At 50.6% G+C, this 26396-nt stretch overlaps 1 protein-coding gene and 1 long non-coding RNA gene across 5 annotated transcripts in view; one reads left to right on the top strand and one right to left on the bottom strand.

Moving 5' to 3' along the window:
- Positions 1-26396, top strand: part of LZTS3 (leucine zipper tumor suppressor family member 3) — a 54862-nt gene that overhangs the window by 17349 nt on the left and 11117 nt on the right. The window contains exons 1-3 of one of the 4 annotated variants that reach the window (XM_054824119.1): positions 11009-11159; positions 22593-23081; positions 24704-25534. In XM_054824119.1, the coding sequence (XP_054680094.1) occupies positions 22632-23081; positions 24704-25534 (1281 nt within the window). In that variant the 5' untranslated portion in view covers positions 11009-11159; positions 22593-22631. Of the gene's footprint in view, positions 1-11008; positions 11170-22592; positions 23082-24703; positions 25535-26396 lie in introns of those variants that run through there. The other 3 variants (XM_054824120.1, XM_054824121.1, XM_054824118.1) reach the window with 3 other exon arrangements.
- On the bottom strand, positions 7225-11588 carry LOC129205821 (uncharacterized). The gene is made up of 3 exons (XR_008576869.1): positions 11450-11588; positions 10898-11114; positions 7225-9496 (listed from the first exon to the last, which is right to left on the bottom strand). It is a non-coding gene; the product is annotated as an uncharacterized LOC129205821 (long non-coding RNA).

Here is a 26396-nt window from a genome sequence, read left to right on the forward strand (position 1 = left end):
TGGGTTTGGGCTAGAGATGAGGGAGGGGAGCCATGCTGTAAGTGGAAATCCAGTGTCCAAGCTCCTTCCAAAGGACATGTATGGGTGCCAAGGGCATCACTGACTTTGGAGAAGGCATCTTGCTGCCTGATATGGAGGCAGGAGCAGAAGCAGAGGCATCTGGGACTTGATCCTGACCACAAGAAGCTTTGCAGTGCCTGGCTGAGACCTCCCTACCTGAGCACAATCCCAAAATGAACATGGTGACCACCTCCTCCTGGGTCCTCATAGCTGGTTCCCGATGATCTGGCACTAACTGGTTATCAGCAACCAAAAGGAGCCTGAAGTCCAAGAGGTGGTTAAGGAAGAAAAGCAGCTTTGTGTGTGGGACTGTTTCACCAGGAGAGGTGCAGAGACATGCACATGGAAGGACATCAGCTGGGAACAAGATAGGAGGAACATGGCAGGCTCTGGCATAGCTGAGGAGCAGGCTGAGAACCTTCAGCCTGGAAAAATGGTGACTAATGGGAGATATGAAAACAGTGGAGGCTGGAGCAGAACTATCAGATGTGCTTTCTCTGCTCTTTCTGATTTGCCTTAGGCTTTTGGCCACCTCTGGGAGACAGGATCTGGGCTAGGTAGGTGTTAACCTGGCCTGGTAGATCTGCTCTCCTCTCCTGGTTAAGGGCGAGCAAGGGACTGAATGGGTATGGTCAACTTAGATTAGATTAGCTGGGTCTAAGTCCATGGCCATACCTCCTCATTCTCTCTAGAGGGTGAACTGAGAATTGCTGTGTCCCTTTGAAAACATCCAGGAGCTTGTTTTCTCCTCTGCAAATCTTTTACAAAATTGCTTTCCCTTTCTCCCTGCTCCCATGCCATCCTTCTTCACCCTTCTCTCCACTCAGAAAGACGTGCCCATTTCTTTGCAATTGAGGTATCATTCCCCACCTTCTCCTCATGACATTGATGCTGGGGGGGGAATAATTTCTGACAAAAAGGAGTTTTTTAATGGTCCCCCAGGAGCACTGGGGTGGAATCAGCACTCTGGGAGCCCGGTGCTACTTTTGGTAGCAGAAGCAGTGTTGGCTGTCCTGAGGCGGAGCATCTCAAAGACTGTTTGCTTAGCAGGTTATCGACACGCTTAATTTACCCCTGCCCTCGTAAAACCATTTGAAGCTTTTTCTCACAGTAGAAACAAAAGCTTGTTCTGGCAGCGAGCAAAGTGAAAACCAGACGTAAGTAGGGTTAGGGCAGGAGGGCAATGTGAGCAGGTTGTTCTCCCTCCTGGTGCAGGCACAAAACACAACACAATGCCATGTTATGGGGTACCCCAGCCATCATCGGTCCATAAGCTGCTTTGCAAAGCTCAGGTGAACGTAAGAGCAATAAAAGGCAAGGAAGTCTGTAATGGGAGGGAGGAAAAATTTCTAGTAAGGACAGGGCCATTGGCCATCAGCTTTTGACACGTGATGGTCATCTTCTGGCTGATAGGGGTGGTGGAGAAAGATTTTGCATCAGTCATGGGGTGCTGTGGGAAAAGCACAAGAGGATACCAGGGCCTTGCAAGAAGGTTTGAGCTGGAGACAGGTCAGCAAAGACCATCATGGATTTCTTTGGTGCTGTCTGACTTGAGTCCCTATGGGTTTTCCTTTCCTGGAAAGATCATTTCTGATCATTGATACCAGAGGTCCTGCAGCCCCTGAGAGTGACTGTAACCAGGAGCAGGACCTTCTGGCTGGTCTCCCTTCGCATCCGCTGGGTTGTTTATTTAGCCATCACAGGGCAGCTCACGGGGTTTCATTAGATCTGGCCCTAATTACAGCTCTATTGAGCTTTGTAGTCCTTCTCTTCTTCCATCCTCCAGTTCTCTGCATCTTCCAGGTGGAAAAAATGCAGAACAGAGAAACAGGGAGGATTTGATATCCCCACTCTGTGAGTCCAGGATAGAAATGATCGCCGATTTGAGAGATCCTCCATCCCTGCCCCAAAGCTTCCTGCTGTGTCCTTGGTTCTGCCAGACCCTGTGAAAGGGCAGCTGCCCTCGGAGAGCGGAGCCTTGTCCCGTGGCCGTCTCCAGCTCCACGAGCAAGACAGAGCACATGAAAAGCCCTCATGAAAAGTCATTTGCAACCGTCACATCCATTTCAAAGCATTATTTTCCTTTTCCAGAGAATCTGGAGGGATGGGAGAAGCATTCAAAGCCCAAAGCTGGTTCTGAAGTCCAAAGCTGGGAGAGCAAAAGGGTCTGATTAATACAACAGAGCAGAGAGCCCAGAAACCTATGAGAGCAACACCTCCCTGCAAATCAGGTCATTTATTTAGCAAGTGAAAAACGGCTTCCCAAGGTTCAGAGCACTAGGGTAGAAATCAAAGAGCATTTGAAGGAGGAGGGAAAGCCAAGCCCTGGCTTTGCCGTTCCTGCCCTCCTGCTGGATCCCCACCAGTCCAGCAGGCACTGAGGGAGACTGCGAAAATATTTCACTCTTTACACACCACTTCAAAACCTCAGAGCCACTCTTTCGACAGGGACTCAGGTCAGCTGCCACACTAAACTCCAAATATTTTCCTAGCTGGCAAATAAAAAAAAAATCCGTATATCCGTGTCTAGCTCTATAGCCAATGTATACTAAATGATAAAGCCCCTGGCACATATCTTACAAGAGCTAATTATAGGATTTGGAAGCTAACGTGATAATATTTTCTTTAGATGTGTGGTACAGATGTAATTACTTCTCCGGAGATGCCAGCCGCAGATGACGCAAGATGCTCTTATGTAATCGGTTTTTATTATGCAGTTATGGAAATTTTCCCTCTCTGGCCCATCCCCTACTTTCCCTCAACTCCTTATTCTCATTTTTCACTCTAAACTCTCTCTGGCTTATTCAGAAGGTGATGGGGTGAGTCAGTAGGCCAGATAGACAGTTAGCAGAAGGGCAGTTTCATAGAAAGTCCATTCCTGTGTTTCCCCATCCGCCTCGTCAATGAAGGAGCAAAAGAGTTAATGGCTTTGCATCTGCTGCATTGGCTTCAGCAGGACCGGGAAAAGGTCCCCGTCCACCTTTCCACCTCATGCACTGGAAGGGGGTCAAGTCAGAGCCAGGTCTTCCCCCAGCGCTGGCATCTACCATGGCTTGGACATCAGTGGATGCTGGGCAGCCATCTGCTCCTTCCAGCACGCTGTGGAGGAGCCCCTGCACGGTGCCCCCTCCCAAGAAGGGGCTGGGGGATGCCGAAGCTGCGGTCAAACTGCAGAAGAAAGCCAGTTTTTCATTGCAGGGACAAAGGTTTAGTGGGGTACAAATGCTTCAGTTGCTCCAAAGGTTGCTCCAGGGTGCACAAAGATCTCCCAGGTGACCTACAAAGTCACTTCTGCCAGGGTGAAATCACAGCGTGATCGCAGGTCTCCAGCCAAAAATGTTTCCAAACCAGAGTGATTTTTGCCTGTGGATCTGAGGTTTTCGGTTTTGTTGCTTCAAATTGTCTCTGTCCCACTGCCTTTCTCCTGTGGCTGCACAGGCAACAGAGGTCAGAGACATGGGTGCCTGCAGGACATAGGCTTCCTCCACCACCAGTGTTGGTCAAAGGGGACACATGACCAGTAAGCTCTGCCTTGACTGCAAATATTCAGGAGAAAAGGTTGATAAACATCCTGGAGGCATCACACCGTACCTGCAGCACCTATTACAGCTGTGCACCCTTCTGCTCCTACCTTCTTCCATCCTTCTTGCCTGGCCAAGCCTGGGTCCTTTCTTGCTGTATTTTAGGACTAATACATGATAGGGAGAGGTGACTCCTAGCCCTGGGCCATCCTGCCACCAGCTGAGGTCACAAAGCTGGGTCGTGAAGACCTTTTCTCCTCATTTTCTCCACACAGCATCCAAACAGTGCATGTCTTGAGGAGGACAAGCCTGGAGATGAGCCAAATCTGAATCCTTTGGTGGCTGGGAAGCAGACCCCACGTATAGTTTAGAGAGCTGAGAAAGGGGGAATTGGCCATGTACAGTCTGAAGAAAAGGAAGCGAGAGAACTGGGAGTGGAGACAAAACCACTCGCTCACCCACTGGGGAAACTTGTTCCCAGACATGGTCCAGTGCCAGCGACTGCAGAGGAATTTGTCTTTAGGGCAGGGAATACCCATGTTTCTCTGAGGACAAGGAAGCCAGGGAAGGCAATAGCTGGGGATGTGTTTGTTGTACTCATGTCATTTATTAACTGCAAACTGCAAGCTCCTGCCAGAGCCCAGGGCCATCAGCTGGTCATGGATTTAGATGGTATTTCAGCCCACACCCACTTTCAGCCAGCCAAATCCCTCCCTGTGGTCCGTGGACTGTGTCAGCTAGATCCCCATGGATTGGAAAGGGAGTGTAGACCTTGAGTCCTACGCAGAGAGGCTTGGTAGACACCACAGAGGTGCTCCAGGCTTCCTGCCTGGTCCTCCATCACTCCTCCAGAAGCTCCTTCTTGCCAGAGCTAGAGGAACCTCTTGCTTCTGCTTTTGCTGAAGCCATTCAGCCATCTCATCGTGCCCAGAGAGGTTGGCCAGGATGGAGATGGAGCAGGCAGATGGGGACAGAGTGAGTCGACCGGGCATCATGCATACACACAACGTACACCTGCTGAGGATCTAGCCCCAACATTCCTCCCTCGTAATGCTGAAAAAATCCTCCCATCCCAAGCCAAGGGGGCTGTGCCAAATCCCTGAATCCCAATGTGGACAGAAATGGCACTTTCAAACAGGATGCGTGCTGACCTGGTGATTCCAGTGGAAGTCTAGGTCTCCTGGTGGCAATTTATTTTGCTCCAATTTATTTTTACCAGACCTGGCCTGTTGCTTTGGAACTGTGAATGGGAAGTTTGCTTCCTTCATTCTGTATAACCAGCCAAGGATGTTTAAGCAAGCTTCTCTGGTCAAGAAATTAGTTAGAAAACCTGGTAACACCTGGCTTTCTCAAGGAGTATCAGCCACTGCCTGTTGGAGACCGCATCAGCATTGCCACCATCACTGCCTCTCCTGGGGTTGTTTAGCCAAGTCTTGAAGGAAGAGCAAGGAAGAAGGACAACATTGCTCACTCATATACTTTTTTTTTTTCAGCTCATAAGTTTTAGATGAAGGTCTTGGCCAGCATTAATGCGTTTTGAGCTGCTGTGAGAGAAGCAGGCTCCCTCCTCCCCCACAGAGGCTGTGTGGTTTGAAGGGTTGGTGAACAAAACCCTGCTCCACTCATTCCTCGTTAGCTGCAGGAAGGAAAGTGGTCATTTAATGTGCATTTCTTCAGTTACGATGAGGAGGCATGGACAGAAATGCCATATGGTTAGGACTAGCTTTTACAGAGCATCACATGTTCCCCCATGCAGCTCAGACCTGACCTACATAACATGGCCAAGCCACCACGCTGGAGCATCCCAGCACACATGCCGGGCTTTCAGCACCCACGGCTGGAGATGCAGGAGCCTCCCCTGATTTATGGAAAGACCTGGGCGATGCACCAAGTTGGGGCTTGCCAGCGCTGCAGAGGCTTTGTCTGCCCTGTGTCGATACAGGAGGAGACAGCTGATACCAGCAGGGATGTTTTTGCCAGAATAGGAAACCATCTCTCTGGATGACATAAACCAGAGTCTTTTGGCTTGTTCATGTTGCCTCAAGCTGAGCAGGCAGATGTTGTCATGGATTGGAGATAGAAGGTGTCCCCCGTCATAGTAGATGGCATCAACCCAGATCTGTAGAGCCAATCCAGCCTTGGGAACCCCCACCAGCCCCCTGTGGCAGCTTGGAGAAGGTTCTCTCCCATCCACACCTCTGTGTGGGTATGAAGAGGCCTCACACAGGCTCAAATTATTCCACTTAATGAGCAGGGACAACCTTTCTCAGCATTTTAGCTTCCAGACCAGTGCAACGGTGGGATCTCATTGTGCAAGCACTGGTGCAGGTGAACCTCCAGGTACAGAGAAGGCTTTTACATCACGTAAGCAGTCAGCAGTTTCTTCTAGTGTAAATAAATACTGGGTGTTCACATGACATTGTTTTCCTAGGAGCTCAGCCACAGAGCTTGCTCAGGTTGTGCAGATTGGTGGTGATTTTATCAGCTTTCCTACCAGTAAGGCTGAACTTTCTGGCATGGCATAGCCATACCACCGTACCAGTAGCACACTGCCCATTTGGCTATGGTCCCCGTGATCCCTGCAAGACACCCACAAGAACCAGACAAAGCAGAATCACTTCAGAAACACAGGGAAGCCCTTGGATGTTCAACACCCATTGACTGTCACAGAAAGCAGGCTCAGGTCCTTCCTCCGAAGACCGGGCTGGAAATCTCTGCTCTAATAACAGATATTGGGGAAGAGCTTCAAACAAAGGCTGATTTGGAGGTACCACATGAGATCTGCTTTCAGTGTGCAACCTGCTGGATGTCAAGCACTTATTACAAGTGCAATCAGTTCACAGCTGAGGTCTGAAGTTTTTGTGATGCTGGTTGGAAAGCTCTGGAAGTCTCCAGCCCAACTCCACAGTCCGTGTGGGACTATCATCATCACTAGATCAGGTTGGCCCTGGCATTGCCCAGCCAAGGCATGAAGACATACCAAGATGGAGACACCTCCACCTTACTCATGACCTGAAAGTATGGCAATAGCCAGGGAGTTTTTTCTGCTCCTCAAGGCTTTGAAAATTATCTTCCCTGTAAATAAAGGAGTCTAGGTAGAGAGAGGAGGAGGGCTGTTGCTCACATCAGAATGTTTTGCACTGAGAAGTTGCTCCCCAGAGCTTTTAAAGAAGAAATCGTGATGCAGGGAGCCAGGCATCTCTGCACCCATTTCCATCTCTACCTCTACCTCGCCGCGTGCCCGAGCACATCGATGATTTCTGCCCACCGTTCCCCAGGGAAAGTCCTGCACCAGTGATGCTCCTTCAGACCTCGCTGCAGCTGACACTTTGCTCCTTCTCTGATCAGTGCAGAAAACACTTAACCACTTCTGCAACTGCAGTCCAGGGACCTCCAAGAGCTTTGGGATCTTGAAATGAAACAGCTCCGAGAGAACTGAAATCACCCTGCTGGGGGAGGTGCTCAGAGCATGCCAATTCTGCAAGAAAAAGGAAAAAGAAGAAAAAGGATATGGGGAACAAAGAGTTTGGGGTTTGGTAGGGTTAACTTTTCCTCAAGAGGAAGAAGGCTTTGGTGGAAAAAACAGAAAAAAACCCAGTATTTTTATTTCTGAAACTGTCTTTTTTTTTTAATTATGCAAGGGAAGGAGAAGGCATTGAAAAAAACCAATTTCACTGGAAAAAAAAAATCACCTCCATAAAAAACCCCCCAAACCCCAGAACATTTCCGCAGAAATAATTTTCAAATAGGAGAAATTTCCTGCAAGAGAGAAAAACTCAACAGGAGTCCCCTGGGTCCCATTTGACAGCAGCCAGTCCAAGGGATCCATTGAGTAGAGAAAGACGATCTGCTGCTTTTCTTTTTTTGAAGCTACAGGCACTTCTTTTGTTGTGGCTCCTACCCAAAGCTGCAAACCCCCATAACTTTAACCTGATCTGTGCTGCTAAACACTTTGCAGCCTCAGGACTTGTGTTGGAGATCCATCACCTTCTTGGCACAGCCATTGCGGTCATGAACAGCTTCAGCCTGGTGCGGAAAGGGAGGTTTGGAGAAGGGCTGCTGGCCCAGCGTGAGCTGCTGGAGCTGGGAAAGTCAGGGTAGACCTTCCTCCCATCGAGGGAAGGGATGTGTATGAAATGGGGGAGCTGGTGGTGCCCTCCCTGAGACAGAGGAGCCTCTGATGTCTGGGGGTGCTGCCTGGGGGCTGCTGTGTTTGTCTTGGCTGTTTTGGGGCAAAGACTGGCATTGCTGCCATGGCCCCGTGGGTGAAACCAGAGTGGGGTGTGTTGCATTTTGCTGGATACAGGGCTGACCCCGAGCCATCTACCAGGGTTGGACGGGGAAAACCACAGCCATAATTTCTGACCTGAAAGGATTAAGTTAGGAGCTGGGCACATCCTCAACATGAACCATATGCAACGACAGACTTCCCCACTGTTGAACTGAGGGAGAAAGGGGGAAGGAGCTAACTGGCTTTGAGGGTCCTTTGAGGGATGTAGTTTTGGGTCCAGTTGGCTCAGTAGGGATGGCTTTTTAGGTGGGTAACCCCAAAACCTGTAATACAAGGCTGGAGGTCATCCTGTTTGAGTGTTTCTGTAGAACACTAACTGTATTTGAGTCCAAGTTCAGTATTCAGGTCCCAACTGGTTTCTGCTTCCCATCTGTGACTCCACGCAACTCAAGGCTCCAGACTTCCCCCAAATGGGTGAGCCGGACCTCATGCTCTCAGCCGAACGTTCCAGGTCCCCCTCCATCTGGACAGCCCCTTTCATGAGGCTTCAGAGATGCTCTGATGGATAGACTGCTCCCCGTTAGCTACCCAGGGTCCCCGTGAGACGAGCCATGCAGCCAAACGTATCTTGGAAAGAAAATCTCCTGCAAGTTGCGTTGATAACGATGATCTCATCTAATTTAAATGTCAGTTAAGAATCCATTGTTAGACCTGTGATTCTCCAGCCCAAAAAGGGCACTGCGGAGATGGATAAAACCCCCCAAAGAGATGAGTCCAAGTCTTGGTTCTTCTGTCCCATGGGGACAGGGAAACACAGTGGCCTGGATGCAGCTGGCTGCACAGGAGTCCCTGCATGATGGGGTGCTGGCTGCGAACTGGGGGGTCTCTGTTGGCTCTCAGAGGTGGTGGAGGGGCTTTGGTGGAGGTGAGCTTGGTGGGTAGAGAGGTTTATGTCTCAGTGACTGGAGATCTGGGCTAGAAATGGGAGTTCAGGGTTCAAAAGTTTATGAGTTGCCTGAGAGCGCCTCGAGCACGGGTTTTCCTGGAGTTTCCAGCATTCTCCAAAGCCTCTTCCATCATGATTTATTCATCCGTGGGAAGCACTAAGACATAACACAACTCCCAAAGAGAGAACAAGCACAGCCTTAACCAGCTGTAATGTCAGGAAACTGCCTGCCTCCTGCGAGATCTGCTGAGCCTGGGGGATGCTGCACCTCCAGGCCGCGCGGCCAAGGGCTCCTTTGCCTGGGCAGCTTCACCAAGGGTGAAGGTCCATGCCCCAGTGAAGCTGCTGGAACAAGCTCTGGTTATTGCAAGAGCTGTCCTTGGGGTGGAAAGGGTTTTCTATACATGTGGCTATTTCCAAATTGTGTGCCATGCATCCTGCTGCTGGGAATCTCTTCTAGCACTGTATAAACCAGCCTGTTTCTTGGAAGTCTTTGCTTCTGAAGTCAAAGGGCAAAATTAAGAGCTTGAGTCTCTGCAGGAATCAATTTTGGTATAATTTACACCTTTCCCATGCACCCCAGCAGTGTGTTTTGCCATGGTTTAAATGCATGCGTAACCCACTTTTGATTATTGTTAGCATTACTGCTATTTGACTGTTCTTGCTGCTATTAGCCCACCATTGATGATGCTATGTTTGTGAGACTGCGACCGGCGACTCCTTTGATACTCAGACATCCTGCCAATAGAAAATTCACTTGAGCAAATAAATCTAAATTAGCAGCAGCTTTGTGTAGCTTTATTTCCCTCGTTGCACTCCCTTCATGACTGCAAATAATCCAATATAAGTGCTGAGGCCGTCTGGCCCCCAATGGGAAGCCTGATTGCTCTCCTGCCACAGTGCTGGCAGCCAGGGATGGAGGAGAAAGAGCCCTAGACCATTCTGTATCACCAGGGCTCCACTCTGAAAGCTGGGGGGGTTCAGGTGGCAAATAATAATGGCAAAGGAGGGAGAGCAGGATTCAGGTCCAGGTTCTGGGGTGATGGGCATCATCCCATTTGTCCAAATGGGCTGAAACCAGCCAGAATATGTCAAAGTTAGGGGAGGACAGATGGACCATTTAACGCTTGCTTCCTCATCTGCAGTAATCAGGGGAGAAAATGACTGCCCCTTTCCCTCTTCTCTGTGCTGAAACGTGCCTACAGGCTACAGCAGGGTCAAATCCCTCCAAAACTTTATTTTGTTGTTGTTTCATATGCGCACAGCTTTATTGGGGAGTTTGGGGCTGAGATGGGTCAGTGTTGGCATATAAAGAAAATGTGTTGTTTGTAGGTGTCAGACTCTTGTGCACTTTGGTGAGATTTAGGATACCAATTAACCCAAACTACCTCAAAAAGAAAAGCTGAGGCTGTTTCAAAGTTATGAGGCTGGACTTGTGCTCTCTGCCCCTCTCTCCGTGGTGAATGGGCTCTCGGTTCAGCCACACAGCTGGGGAACATCCCCACTGGGGTAAGAAAGTTGAGAAGAGAGGTCCCGTGCTGGGAAGACTCCAAAATAACTATCTGAGTGAAAAAAAGCCATCGAATCCCCAAATCCCCATTTTAAAAAAACCCAGCTGTCAGACCTCCAAATCCCCATTTGAGCAAAACCAAGCCATCAGACCCTAAAATCTCTGTTTGAGCAAAACCAAGCCTTTGAACCCCCAAATCCCTATTTGAGCAAAAACAAGCCATTGGACCCCAAATTCATCATTTGAGCAAAACCAAGCTTTCAAACCCAAAATCCCCATTTGAGTAAAACCAAACCATCAGATCTCAAAATTCGCTACTTGAAAAAAGCCTAGCTGTCAGACCCCCATAATCCCCATTTGAGCAAAAACAAGCTGTCAGACCCCCAAACCCCTATTTGTACAAAAACAAGCCATCAGACCCCAAAATCCCTATTTGAAAAAAAAAAAAAACCAAAAAAATGAAAACCAAAAACAGGCAGTCAGACCCCAAATCCCTATTTAAGGAAAAACAAGCCATCAGACCCCAAAATCCCTATATGAGCACAAACCAAGCCACCAGACCCCCAAATCCCTATTTGTGCAAAAACCAAGCTGTCAGATCCCAAAACTCCCATTTGAAGAAAACCAACCCGTCAGACGCCACGGTCCCCGTTGGAGGATGTGGGGTTCCTCTCCGCCCCGATGGGAAGAAAGAGTTAAGATCCCGCGGGCGCGGGCCAGCGGTGGCCAATCAGGCTGAGCACAGTGCAGCCCTTGGCCTCAGCCCAGCAGCAGGTTGCTCTCCGCAGGTATTATTTTGGGGGTTTTCCTCTGGATACCAAGCAGGGAGACGATGAACATCGACACCTGCAGAGGAAGGGGAACCGGAGGATGCACCCCTGGGCTGCCCAGGTAAATCCTGGTGGGTGCTGGCTTTTGGAGGGGGGGGTTTCCTTTCCTCTCCTTCCCCCTCTCGCTGGGTGTCTTTGTTCGAGCCCAGAAAGGGGCCAGGCAGGGGATTGAAGAGGTTTCGGTGGATTAGTGTGGGGCTGAGCTGGTGGGACCCGCTGCGGGTGCTTTTTTGGGGTGTGATGTACCCACCGGGCTGTGTTTGCATGGGGGGGGGTCATAGCAGAGAGGGGGTGAACGGAGGTGGATTGCTCAGGGTGGGGAGAGCTGCTTTTCCCCCACTATAAACTCACCCTGGATCCAGCTGGCACCCACCGGCACCGGGACCTTGCACCCCAATGAGTTTTGGGGCACTGCTCTGGCTAGAGGTGCTAACCTCGGTGGTGGGGACAAGCCACCATGGGGACAAGCCACCATGGGGGCTTGCTCCGAGCGCAGTGTCCGGGGAGGAGCGAGCATGTCCTGGGCTGGGTCCGTGCCCTTGAAATTCCTCAGGGCGAGTTAATGATAAATCACAGCCCAGTCGGTGGTGTGGGCGGCGGATGGGGGCTGGTGGCCGGTCCCCTCGCTTTCCTTCCCGCTGGGACGGAGGTTTGGGCAAGGTCTGGGGACCGCAGAGCCAAGCAGGGGTCATGGGGACGGCTTGCTCAGCACCTCGCTGGGGGTGATGGCTCGCCCCAAAGGGCAGGATCAGGCCTCCCCCTTGCAACACTCAGGCCAGGACAGGGGTCTAAATTGTGCGTGGGGGGTCTGGTGCCAAGAGGGGTCCTCCTGCTTCCATCACAAAGCATTTGGGGCCAAGGAGCAGGTCTGTAGCAGGGGGTCGCATTGGCATCCCCCAAGATTTGGGATGTGGAGCCAGATGAGGATGCTCAGGCAGTTGCTGGGGTGCCAGGCAAGGGATGTAGCTCCCTGCTGGGGGACTTTCAGAGGACTGCAGCCCAGTGCCAGCACTCTGCGATGGGCCATGAGCTTCCCCGTCCCCCCGCTGCAATAATCTGCATCAGGCAGCACCATGGGCTCAACCAGCAGCAGCTCATCTCCAGCCATCTTGCCAAGGAGCTGGCCCCTTAGAAAGGGGAAACTGAGGCACGGAGGACTGGGATGACTTCAAGCTGTCCAGCCTGCAGCATGGAGCATCTCAGACCCCCAGCCAGTGCTGAGGCTGCTCCATTAAACTTTCCTTTCCCCGTGCCGAGTGAATTCAGGGAGTTTTCCTTGTGCCACCAAAGCTGGCATCTTCCGGGCAGCGGATGTCACTGTGACTGCACTGGGGACGATGACCAGCCCACAGCCAGCACTGAGCATCTTCTGGGGGCAGCCACAAGGGCAGGTGGGTGTGGATGAGACCATGTCTGAACCCTTCCTGACGGACACGTAAGATTTGGGTTGGCAGTTTGGGCTGAGCTTGAAGCCACCCTGTCCCGCTGGCACTCTCTGCTCACTGGGATGAGGGACAGACATGCCATGTAATGGAAAATCCCTCCCATCTGCTCTCGGGTGCATCCTGGAGGATGCCAGCCTGGATCCAAACCCAGGGCTCTGATAGCAGCCTGGGACAGGGGGAAAAATGTCCCTGAGGATGAGGACTGTGCCAGCAACGCGGCCCCATTGACCCGGCCAGGGCAACATCAACAGACAGCCCCAGGGCGGCTTGCCAAAACCTCCATCCTCCATGGTAGGATAACTCATGGTGGAAGGGACCTTGGGGGTCTCCAGGCCACCTTGCCGCTTGAGGGAGGCTCAGCTATGAGGCCAGACCCTGCTTGGTCCATTCAGGGCTTGAAAACCTCCAAGGATGGAGACTGCAAAACCCCCCTGGGACCCCGTACAAATCGCAGAGCACCACATTACATCTCCACATCACCCACCGAAGTTTCTCTGGGGCTTTGCCCACTTCGCTTTGGTCTCCAAAGCAATTTTGATTTCTTTCTTCATTGGAGCAGCTCAAGACTTGTGCAGCCTGCCAGGTGCTTGACCTTTTATTCCACACCTTTGTCTGCTCTTTTGGATCCAGTTTGTTTGCTCTTTTTGGATCCTGTGGATTAAAATTGGGAATGCCCTGAGACGAGGAGCTGTGGTGAGATTGGGCTTGGGACAGGTGGAGCAGCTTGTTCTCGATGAGCAATAGTAATGCCCAGATTGATTTACTGATTTTTTTTGCTGTTAGTCAGAGGTTTTCAAGTAGCTGCCGGGCTCTCTGAGACTCGTGCTTGTAGAGGGATGCTCTGGGGCAGCGGCACGCTCCACGAGCGTGCACCCGGCACAAGCCTCTGGTGCTCTTCATCGTCCTCACCATCATCACTCCTGGGAAGGAGTGCAGGTGCTGCGGCAAAGCGCAGCGGATGCAGATGGAGACTCTCGTGTCACTGTGTGTAACAGAGGCGCAGCCCAGGTGTAGCACGTACATGGGGGGGTGTCCATCCCAGGAGCACCCCCAGGGAGCAGAGAGGGAAGGACGACAGGCAGAAGGGCATGGAGCCAAGGCCATGCGCTCCACGGTGGAGGTTTTGGCTGTGCTTTACCGTGATTCTCCCTCCTGCCACTTCCTGGGGGATGGGGACAGGGAGGGGTGGCGGTGGAGCGTGTCCCTTAAACACAGTGACCAACCAAGGAGGAAAACTGATAGCAAACCAGGAGGATTAGCCGGGGGAAGGTGGAGCGGGCTGCACTATTGAGGCTTTGTCCAGGGAGAACAATGGGGCCTTTATGGAGGAAGGGAGGTGGTGTTTGGCAGGCTGGCAGGGACAATTTGGTACACAGAGTGTCCCTTGGGACAGGGGGAGAGGACACTGGGATGTGGGATGGTTTGGTACCCCATGTCCCCAAGCCAGCTGTGGGGGCGGGGAACTGGGATGTGGGATGGGACAGGTTGGTACCCAGCGTGTCCCTTGGCCAGCTGGGGGAAAAGGGAATTGGGAGGTGGGACATGGGATCATAGAATCATAGAATGGTTTGAGTTGGAAGGGACTTTAAAGATCATCTAGTTCCAATGGGACAGTCTGGTACCCAGGGTGTCCCCTGGACAGCTGGGGGCACATGGGACATGGGATGGGACCGGGTGGTACTCAGCACGTCCCTTAGCCACAGCTGGGATGAGGAAACTGGAACACAGGAGATGGGACAGGGGATGGGCCACTTTGGTACCCAGCATATCCTCAGGTGGTGGGACTCGTCCCAAGGTGTCTTTATGAGCCCATATATGCTGACCACATCAGGGCAGAGCTGACCTGGCTCTCTCTGCCACCTACACACAGGGTCCCGATCCACGGCCACCCCTCCCAAACCCTTTGGCAATGGGAATCATGGTGGGTGGTTTATGAAAGCTCCTTGCACTGGTGCTGGGGACCCTCGAGACCCCCGCAGCTAAGAGCGAGGAGCATCTCATGCTGGGGACATCCCAGACCAAGTGCTGTCACCTGCTCCAGACGTTGGCAGAGGGGCCTTGGGGATGGAGAAAGCCATCATCCCATGGGCTGTCCCTCAGCAGCCCAACACGGGCTCTCCCAAAGAGCGCCTGGGCCTTTTCATCTCGTCTCTTTTGTTTCAGGCTTATTATGTAAATAGCTGATGCGGCCCCATAATGAGAAAGTACTTTCCCAGAATACAAAAGGCTGTAATTATCTCATTAGCAGGCGGAAAGGAAAAGGAAATGTTTCTAAGCCGCTTGCTTTTATTTCCCACAGCAGCCCAAGAAAGTGCAGCCCCTGAAACAGGGACCTCCCTGCCCTGAATCCTGCCCCCCCACCACCACACACCGCTGCATTTGCTGGAGAAAAAAGCAAAGTCCAATCCTCACATCTCAGAAATAGCCATGTCCTGGGAGCAGGGGGGTGATGGCTTTCAACTGGGCCCGCTTACCCTGAGGATGCTGTGAGTCCCTGTGTGGACCCCTAGTGCTCTCAGTTGCTGGGACAGGAGCTGTCATTGGAAAGAGAGGGGTCACAGCGGGACAGGATGGTCCCCATCTTCCTGAACTGGATGTTCCTTGGCGGGACTCCTGAGCTGGGATTGTAGCACAGAGCTTCAGGACGGATTTCTGCGGTTGCATGCCTGCAACAGGATGCGATAGGAAACAGCCTTAGGACACATGGAGGCTGCTCCAGGAGAAAGCATCTAGGATGGCTTTGCTGTTGCTTTGCTTTCTGAATTCATGCCTTCCTTGCTATTAGCTAAACACCCAACGCTTGGGGAGCAGAGCTACAAAGGTCTCTGCAAAGCACCTGGGCTGCAGTCAGGTGCTGCAGGTCCTTGCTCAGGTCTCCAAAACCACTTTCTGGTGGGGTTTGCTCCTGCCCACACTCTCCGTTCCTCTACCCTGATCATGGCCCTGTGGTCCTGGCTGAGTCCTCAGTGAACTGGCTGGAAGCTGCTGACGCAGCAGCAAGCTGCTTGCTGGTTTGGGTTGATTTTCTGCCAGATTTGTGAGCTGGACCAGGCCATGGAGAAAGCCGATGAGCAGCAGATCCGGATGGGATCCCTCCTACAGCAGGGACTCGATGGAAAGCTGGTTATGGGCCATGATTCCTGCAGTTCCCCAGGGGATTTGCCTGGCTCCAAGGGAAAAACTGCAGGGCTTTCTCAAACCACAGGGTCTTGGGGAGAGAAAACAACTTTCCACTTGGTTTTATGTGCAAAGCCAGCCCCAGAGTATAAGTATCATGTAGCTCCTAATCAACACCTCCCTGCAAGTCCCAGGCAGAGATGCAGGACAGCGGAGCAGCATTGATGTACCCTGCTGGAGAATGGCCCTACCAAATCAGCCCTTCTTAACATTAACATTAGCATTAACAAAAGCAAATATCTAATGGTTCAAGCAAGACTGGTGCCTTCACTACACACCACGGCCCTGCTCATCGCAGCCAGAAGCCTCTTTGTAAACCTCCTTAAAACATAACGATGGGACTTCTCCAGCCTGGATGTGTCTTACAGCACAGATTTGCAGTGACTTGGCCCAACAGCCCTAGACCCCTCATGGTGCAAAAGGGGCCGAGCTCAAAGAGCAGCTCAGCTGAGCCCTAGGAGATGCTGGACAATGTCCTGCTGGAGTTTGGAGTCTGCCCTTGCACTGAGGGCTCAGGTGCTGCTGGAGAGCTTGTCCGTCTCTTTGCAGCCCAGCAGTAATCATAAAGTCTGTGCACAGATGGATGCAAAATGTGCAAACATGCGCAAACATGCACCAACCCCACGGCCAATGAAGTGTCTGAAGGTGGCTACAAGAATTTGGCACTCCTTGACCCTCCCAACCTGCCTTCCCAAGTTTGCTTTTTGGCCCCGAATGGGGGGAAGAGCTCCCTGTCACAAAGCTCCCATCTCATAAATGGGAAAAGAGAAGTCAGTGTCCTAGGGAAGCAGTGGGAGTTGTTCGTCTGACTTTGTCTGGCTTTTGGTTGTGGAAAAAGTTTGTGGCTGAAAATCCCAAGATTTGCATGTTTTCGCAGACAGGTTCAAGTGCTTTTGTGCTGCATTTCAGTGGTGGAGGAAAACCTGGCAGCCACCAAGCCAGGATGTTGGAGGTGGGGAAAAGGAGTTGGAGGAGGTGCAGAAAAGAGCCACAAGAATTACTTGAGGGCTGGAAAAAATGCCTGTAAGAGACAGGAAAAGCTCATTCCTTTCCCCTCTTCAGGCCGAGGCAACTTGAGAAGGGTGTAGAAGAAAAGGAGGTGCCAATGCACGGAGGCGGGTGGGGGGGGAGCAGTGGTGTCCCTGCCTCTTGAATCAAACCCTGTGGAGGTGCTCTGGGTCGTAAGGAGGTAACTCGTGATGGCCCATGACACACAGGAGGCAGAGCAGTAGCTCAGTGGTCTTTTTGGAGGATGTGATGTGCATGGAGAGGCTGAGGGCTGGTTGCTCAACCTGGAGAAGAGGGATGTGACTGTAAGTTGTGTCTGCAACTACGTGGTAGGAAGAGAAAAGCCTTGGAGGTGCATGGTGGTACAGCTAAGGCAAGCAGTGCATTTTGCAAGGCAAGCTGGGAGCACTGAGAAGTGAGGCAGGTCCATCTGATCTCCTCAAGCACTGCAGCGGTCCTCCGCTATGCCCATGTCCACCCTCCCCAGCCCAGGCAGGGAGCAGGAGGTGGGCTCCCATCTCACCATCACTGCTGGAACTGCCGCGTGGGAACACAGGATGTCCCCACCAACCCAAGCAACAACCTCTGAGGTGCCAGTAGCATTGCTGAGACCCAGGCTCAAACACCTCCCATGGATATATTGGCCCAGTCTGATTGCAGGTCTTGGGTTTCAGCGGTGTTTTTCCTCCAGGACTTGTTAATTCTTCACCAGACACAGGTGGATTGGCTCCCTACAGGGTCTGCTGTCTTTTTGCTGCTAACCCATTACTGGTCTTCCCTTCCCTCTCCATATATCTTTGTGGTAGAAGCTGAAATGATCACAGCAAATTTTTTTATACCCCTTTTCACACCATTTCTAACCTGCTCCACCACCCCAGGACATGATGACTTTCTTCCTCCAGCTATACCAGCTCTTTGGCACCTCTGCCAACAAACCGGAGAGCCACAAGAGCCCTAAATACAGCACGGGTGTAGGTCCTACCCCCCCAAAAAAAATAATCATGTTTTCATTGCATCAGTGATTGCTCATTAAAACAGACGCAAACAAACCCAACTACTGAAGGTCATGGACACACCTGTTACCGCAATTGGTGGGGGGTGGAATTTTTGACCTTCAGATGCCTTTGCTGCCCGTCCTGCCAGGACCACATGCCTGGGACGGCGCGTGTGCCAAGGCACTGCCTTGCTTTCAGGCTGTCTGCTGGAGCTCGCTCTGCCCGAGACCAGTGATTGATTTCCTTCTCCATGGCACGGTGCCTAGGTATGTCTCCCAAAGGCCTTTGTTACTAGAGTGTTAACAATTAACCTACTCAGGCAGAAACAGAGCCAGGCCTTCATAATCTAGGCTTACTTAACCATTCAGCTGCTTATCTGAAAGTAATTTTTCTTCTAACTGGAAGGCATTTGCTAACTCATTTGTGTAAAGCAAGTGTGAAGACGCAGGAGTTATTTTACGGGTTCTTATATTGACAGTAACACCTAGGGGTCCACCGGAGCTGCAGGCATGGTAGGAAACCATGGTAAGAGGTGGCCATGAAGACTTTACCCACCATAGCTAGGGAAAAGGAAATTTCACCCCAGATTTTCTGCATCAGGCATAAAAATATTGCTGTCCCCAAGGCAAGGCTGCTGGGGGAAAGGCCAAGGGGCCACCACAGTTGGATGGGATGGGGAGGTCATGCAACACGGAGACAGTGGGGAGCTGCACCGTTGCGTGAAGTCCTGGTATCTCCGGCCAGAGAGAAGGCTAGCTGTACCGATGAGACATGATACCCTTCCTAGGTAAGGTGCTGGCGTGGAGATGCCTACCAGGAAGGGTGCTTTGAATTGATCCAGGCAGACAAAGAAACCATTTTCAGCTTTTATTAACACAGTAATGCTGGGAAATGGGAAATTAGCTCAGTGTTTTTTCTGGAAGGGTTCCTTTCTCCTCCTTTGTGTCTGCACAAAGTCCCTTCACTTGGGTTCCTGCTGTAATCATGTGGCTCTGGGGAACCGGAGCTTGGCAAAGGCTGAGTGTCGGCTCTTGGGGGTGGTGGCTGCTGCGATGGACAGACAGACAGATGTCACTTTGGGAGCAATTTGGGTAGAGCTGATCCGCCTCGGGAGGTGGGACGGATCTGGTGTCTTCTTGAGATGAAGAGAGAGGTGGTCCTGGTGCCTCCTCACCACTGCAGATGGGATGTAACATCTGGAAAGATAAAACATCTGGAAAGGGCAGCGGCTAGCAGGTTGCTTAAAACTCCTCCTTTGGTTTTCCGCCTGTCTGGCGTCTCTCCACACCATGGGGCAGGAGAAACTGCTTTCACCCCTCTGCCATGGCTCAGGGGTCTCTTCCAAGCCCAGCCACACTTGGAGGTGACTTCTCTTTCCTTCTAAAGGACAGACTTGGGAGTGAAACACTGCGAAGGCGAGCCAGTTCAGCTTCCCTCAGCCCCTCTGTGTTCGTGGACTGCCAGGCTCAGCATCCCTGTTTCTCTCCTTGGGAATCACCCATAAACCCAATTTTAGTCACGAGACACAGACAGTTATGAGACTTAAGAAGGAGAAATGTCCTTGGGGAAGTTTTTAATCGTGCATTCCTCCAAACCTGGAAGGATAAAAAACAACCCTCCAGCTCTGTGCCGACAGCATTAGTCCTTACCTCACTGTGCTCAAAACTTGATTTCACAGATCACCTAAGGAACGACCCGGTAAAACCTGACTGAGAACTGGAACTGGCCAGAAGATACAATAGACAGAGCTGTTGTTCTCAAAAAAAAAAAAAAAATGGCCCTTTTTGGCAAACAAAGTTGTACTGTCAGGGATATGTTGGCACTTCTGGAATCTCCTTAATAACATATTTGTAATGCTTGTCCGTATGCTCTGTTTATCAGATCCCGGGTTTACAGTAAACATAAGCTAATAACCATTTTTTAAAAGAATATTTTCTTGGATGATTCCCAGTTAAAAGAAAAAAAAAATATGGAAAAGGGTCCATTTTCAGAGTCTGGCCCTGTGATGCAGCTTTGCTCCCACATCTTGAGAAGGCAGCTGAAGCCGCCGTTGCTTCTGGGTTGCTGGCACTGAATAGGAATGCCCACTCAACATCCCGGTGGGCTTGGGTCCCCAAGGGCAGAGAAAGGTTGTGATCATCTGCCAGTGAAGACCACAGATTGAGATGCCATGGGGCTGAGCAGACACCTTCTTCCAAGGTGTCCTGGAGGACATTGCCACAACTCTGCCCAGGCTGTGGCTCTCACCAGTCTAAGGACATTTGTCTTCCCTGCTTCTTGTTGTGTTGGGTTTTTTTCTTTGGAAAGATCAAACTTCCTGGTGACCTCATCCTGCCCTCAGAAAGTCAATGTAAATGTGCAAATGTCACTGTGGAATTTACCCAGCGAGGAAAGGTAACCTGGATTTCTCCTCCGTCAGCTGCGTGGAGGCGATGCAGCCACTGCCTTTCCCTTGTCTGGAGCTGAGACCTTCCAGCACATCCCTCCTGTGGCGGCTGGTGTCCCATAAAAAAGACAAGGCCTATAAAAATCCCAAAGTCACCGAAAGGCAGGTTATTCCTAAATTAGAAGAACAAAAACTCTTCCCTTGACTAATAAAATCCAAAGGCACGCCTGGCAGAAGCCTCCAGAAATGCAATTTAATAAAAGCAAAGTTGACCAGCACAAACCCTACTTTAACCTTTTTAATTTTTCTTTTCCATTCCATTATTAGTGCAAATAGCAAGACCCCGTGAGACACCACAACGGAGCTGAGCTCTAGACCTAAGCTAGTTCTCCAAGGAAATAAACCCAGCTCTCCTGCTTTACTTGGGGAGGGCTGATTTAACACCCTTACCCCAAGAAGAGGGAAAAACCCCACTGAAATGGGGATTTTCTCCATCTACCCTACCTGCTGGTCCTCCCTGACCCCCCATCACTGAACCTCTCTCCAAAGGGCATCACTTTTGTTATCCCTCTTTTATCCAGGGGGAAACCTGCACCTCCCACTGCCCCTAAATCCTGCTTTAGTCCTCACGCTACCAGGATGGTTTATCCTCGGAAACCTGGAACTGAGGGCTCCTGGACAAAAAAAATGCAGCCTTTCTGGCCCATGGGGACCAAGTCAATGAACTCAGAAGGGTTGGGTGGACACTGGTCAGCTACGTGTCTACAGCTGTCCATGTGCCACTGACCCTGCTCCTCCAGGCTTGGTTCAGCTGTGCCTAGTCTGAAGGTACCAGAGATACCTGCACAGATATGAGGCAGGACTCCAGGGAGACCCCAGCCTTTCTGGAGTGGCACTGGGAGGACACAAAGACCTCCCCAGGGGCCTGGACACTTGTGCACCAGCAACTGAATTGAGCTGTGAGAGTCTTTCCCCAAATGCAGAGGCGCCCGGATTCATTGCAATCACCCAAACTTTGCAATGCATCTGCTTCATCCCCGCAGGTAATGTGATCCTTAGCTGGTATGGGTTCTAATTCTCCATTATTCAATGAGGCAACAAAAATAAATTCCTCGTGGGTCTTTTTATTTCCTATTACACCTTTGTGGGGCTGATTGCATTACAGAGGATAGAATTAACACCTCAGTGGAGGGAATGGGAATCGCGGGGAATGCACGAGTCTCTGCAAGATCTCCGTCTTCTGCTCCAGCTCAGTTCAGCACAGAGCAGCTTCCTCAGTGCTCATATTTTATGGGGGAAAACCCTGGGGTTTCTGTAACTAAAGAAATTCTGTTGAGAGAAATACATCTATGTTGTTGGTTTTTTCCTAGTCCCATGCTGGGGCATGACGGCAGAGACTTTGTCACTCTCAGGGAGGTAGTGGGGCAGTGCAGACCATATCCACTACTGCTGGGTCCAAGAGTGCAGAAGCAGCTTGATTTTCAGCTGGAACTTTTAGAAAGGACTTTCAAAAGGCCTTTTAGGAAGTTATAAATTGTGCCCATGTGAAACCTGTCTTAGCACCAGTAGCTCTGGACCTTGACTGCCTCAGCTGATAATAAATTCAGCACCAATGCAACAATCAGCATTTGGAGAACTTTCCCAAAACACAGATGTGAATAGGCCTGGGCGCCTACAAAGCTAGAGCTGAAATTGCAGGACTGGGGTTTGTGATGGTGATGGAGCTGAGGAAGAGCATCCAGACATGTGAGGACTGGTCCCAATGTCTTTGCTCAGGTCAAAGACAACTTTTAAAACCATTATCTGCAGGTTATCCACTTCCCATGGCCTAGTTTTGGCCAATCCAAGGCACAGCCTAGGTAAGAATAAAATGGAAGAGGTTTAAAAGAAAATTTAGGATGACACCTGGACAAAAGCATCTTTTTAAAAGCTCAAGTCCATGGGACAACACTCCCAAGGAAAAGATGGAAAGTGTGTTGCTTAAGCCCTGTTGAATCATCCCTAAGGGATGCGCTGGATGGAGCAATAGCGTATGAGCCTACAGATGGACCAGGGCTGGAAATCCATGGCCACACAAACTTGTTCAAACCTGGGAAAAGCGACAGAAATAATTCAAGCTTGGGAACTGCAAGTGGTCGTGTCCAACCGATGCTGTAGAGCTGTGCCCACTAAAACCCATGCAACCCCCTCCCCTGGGGGCACCGAACCCTTGGACAGAGAGGTTTATGAGCAGCTCTTTTGCATAGCAGTGAGTGGGATTTGGGGGACCGGTGCACGCTGCTCCTCCAAAGGGGGGCTGGGGGTCACAGAAAGGAGGACAGCCCCATCATCTGCTCCATACCATATACTAAGCCATGACAGCTTCTATCCGTGCATCACCCAGCCCAGAGATTTGCTCATCTCTGCACGATGCCGATCAGCAAAGGGTATGGTAGATAAAAGGCATCTCTTTAACAGTTCTTTCCTCTTCCTCCTCCTCTCAGTGCCACTGACCTGTGCCTCCACCTCACCTCTGCACTGCCATGGCCACGCTAGAGACGCTGCCCGTTCTTAGTGACCCAACCTACCCCAGCCCGGAGGACTTCCACGGTTTTGCTCCCCAGCCATCCCAACCCACCTCCCACAGCACCATGGGGAGCGTGGGCAGCGGAGTCGCCAACGACCAAGAGTTCGCCATGAAGAGCGTAGGGACCCGGACACAGAGCAGCGGCCGGCAGACGGAGGGGTCTCGCAATGGGTACTCCACACGGGAGATCTCCAACCGCTACTCCGGTGAGGAGAAGACATACAGGTCGGAAAAGGTCTCCAATTCCCTCTACATCAACGGTGACCTGCGCAAGAGCGAGAAGGTGAAGATGGACATCTGTGGGAATGTGACCACCAACAATGAGAAGAACATGCCGCCTCCTCCCCAGTACCGAGAGCCCAGTAACCCACCAAAGATATTGCCAGTCTCCGGCAAACTAGACCAGGTGAGAATCCCCACCTCCTGGAGCAGTGTGATGACCATGGCACATCTCTAAAAACACAGACCAGGAAGCCTTGGGCAACGGTGCAATCCTGACAGATAGCCTAATTCTTACCATGCAGATGGCATCATTTTTATGTATAGATAATATAATTCTTATTACTTTCAGGGGGTTGCGCAAAGGGGAATGTTAGTTCTCAAGGAACCCCAGAGCATGATCACAAGTCTTCCACAGCTAAGTTTCCAGCTCATTTAAGCCTGTATTTAAGTCACTGGCTATTCCAACCTACCCGAGATGCTGTGCCTACCTCCCCAGTTGATGGGGAGGGAGCTGGTGTCGACTCTCATTTTGGTAGGTCCAGCATCTGAGTCCCACTCTTACCAAAAGGTGTTGCTTGAACAGAGCTATGAACATCTGTTCAAAATCCCAGTGCCCCTTATGAGGGACAAATAGACAAGGCTTGAAAACTACCCCTGTAAGCGTCATCATCCATCCAAGCCCATTCCTCATAGCTTGTATCGGCTTCAGGGAGCAAACATCTCCCAGCCCTGGAGGAGAGAGTGCCAGAGCCAGCAGTGTTTTATATAGCCTGCTGCTCTGCTCCAGCGACTCCCATAATTTGTGCCCCAGGGACACTGCCTTGTGCAGTATTATTTCTGCAGCATTTGGTGGCCTTGTCTCCTGGGCTGTTAATCCACCGGCCTCTGTAGTCCATCTCAGTCCCATATGCCAGGCGCCACGTTTTTGGTCTCCAACCTTGCCTGCTCACCAGGGCTCGTTCTGTTTCTCCTGGAAGGCATTTTTCAAAACATCTTTGCTAATACAAAGCAGCTTCCTCTGGGTTAATTTTCACCTGAAACCCAACCTGCAGTAGGGGAGACTCAATCCCATTTTGAGGAAAAACTTGTTTCTGTTGTGCATTCACGGGGTGAGGAATGTGCAAGGTTTTAAAATCCTTTCCAAATCCTTTACAGCTGCAGTCCATTCTGCCCCCAGCATTGCTTATGGCTGCAGGAAACCCAAATGTTCAAATGAGGAGCAGCTTCAGCACGTTCCTTGCCTGTTGTCATTGTGGGGGTCACAGTTCCTACCTCCTCCTGTCCGAGCATAAGCAGGACATGATGTCCACACACGGGAGACATGACTGCCAGCAGGAGGGAAACATGGTGATCCTGGGGCAAAACGGCTGTTAATCCAAGGGTTCAGTTCAGTTTCCAGCAAAAGAGAAATGCACCCTCAATGCTGGAAGTCCTTCAAAATATAATCTGCCAAAATCAAAGAGTTGTTTTGATCAGGTCTGGTAGGCAGGTGGCAGCCCTTCTTCTTGCAAAGAGCAGTAACAGGACCCAAGAAGTATTCTAGGGAAAAATCACTCAGATTTGGGGTGAGTCAAGATTATTTTTTTTCCAGCTGGAGCAAGGGAAGAGAAAGTGCTGCCCTATGAGAGACCACAGGTCCCTCATGCTAAATCCCAAATGGCCCAGGGTGTAGTAAGACTGAGAGATACGGAGCTAGCCCAAGACATCCTAGCTCCATCAGCCCCAGCCTGTGCCGATGTATCTCTTTTGTGTGTTGTTACCAAGCTTCCTGCTATGTTTGATGCGTGGTCCTTTTTCCTTTTGCAGAGCAATGAGCCCTTAGTTAGACCCTCAGCCTTTAAACCAGTAGTTCCTAAAAACTTCCATTCCATGCAGAACCTCTGCCCGCCGCAGAGCAACGGAGTGACAGAGAACAGAAAGAGCTTGAACCATGCCAACAGCAATAGCCCGTCCGCACCCAAAAGTGGACTCGACAAGAGCAGCCTTAACAGGACTACAAACCAAGTGGGGGGCCTTTCGGATTCAGGCCGTAACTCGTTAACGAGCCTGCCCACATACGGGACAGGCTACAGCCAGCACGTGGGTCCAATGAGCGCCTCCACGAGCCACATCAACCGCATCGGTACAACCTACGTGGACAAGAACATCGTGGGATACAACGGGATATCTACCTCAGACAGCGGGCGGTCTTCGAGCAAGAGCACCTCTTCGTTCAACAGACTGAACCATCTCAACGAAACGATGCCTTTCCACTCGCCTTCAACAGACGACATCATCCAAGACCTGGAAGATCGGCTGTGGGAGAAGGAGCAGGAGGTCCTCCAGATGCGAAGGAACTTGGACAAAAGTGAGGCAGCCATCTTCCAAGTGTTCGAGGAGAAGCAGAAGATCTGGGAGAGGGAAATGGAGGACCTGAGGCAAAACTATGCCAACAAATTGCAACAGGTCTCCAAAAAGGCGCAGCGGGCTCAGCAGGCCTTGCAGCTCCAAATCTTCAAGCTCCAGCAGGAGAAAAAAAAACTCCAAGATGATATGGGACAACTCCTCCAGCAACGAGAGGAGCTAGAGAAGAAATTTGTGGCTTTCAAGAAGGAGCAGGCTGAGTTTCTCCCAAAGATTGAAGAGACCAAGTGGGAGGTAAGAGCCTTGTCATAGCAGACCTTGAGTAAGGCTTTCACTGAGGGCTCTGGTAACCCAAAGTACCTCCTATCTGCCCTAAGTCACCCCACAGACAACAGCTATGGGTTGGTGGCCTCCAGGTAACAGATGACACTTCAGTCACCTCTTCATTTCATTTGTCTGAGCCCCAAGCCTGTAGTTTAATTTAAAACTTTTTTTTTTTTTTTTTTTTTTTTGGTGCATGCCTCCTGTGCTGGTTAATAATTTGGTTTCGCAGTCTGGTCACTCCAACCTGTGACATTTGAATCCAGTTTCAGTGAATACAGATCTTTCCATACAGGTATTTGTGCCTACCAAAAATGGGTTTAAGTCTGTTTTAATTAAGTTTTTCTTTGTGCTTGGGCAAACCTTGAAACCGCTTTTCAAATATTTGAGCTTTTTTTAATTTAAGATATAAAGCAAGTGAGCTAAGAATGATACCGATAACCAAGTCTACCTCATGCTTTCCATTGTAACATGCTGTTTTCAGTTGCTAATAAGTTTATCTCTCTTAAAAGGCTGAAAGGCAAATTCCTCTTTCTAGTTCTCCTTTTGAGTCTTACATATTTTTTCCTACTGTTTCTATTTTTAGAACATTTTATCAAAGTCTGTTTGTATAGCCAGTGCTAACATTTTTTTTTTCCAGCTTGATCATGCGAAGAATTTTAATCCTCCCATGGACTGGCTAGAAACTTCAAATTTATTAAGAGTGCAGAGGCAAAACATAGCTCTAGAATCAAGAAGACCCTATTTTGCTAATCCTGATGGAAAGTCAATGAGGCTGGGATTAATTAGGCTCTGAAATGTGCTATTTGCAGATGTTCAGCGGAGCTTATTAGAG

The sequence above is a fragment of the Grus americana genome, chromosome 4 (assembly GCF_028858705.1).
Source record: "Grus americana isolate bGruAme1 chromosome 4, bGruAme1.mat, whole genome shotgun sequence".
NCBI classification, from domain to species: domain Eukaryota; kingdom Metazoa; phylum Chordata; class Aves; order Gruiformes; family Gruidae; genus Grus; species Grus americana.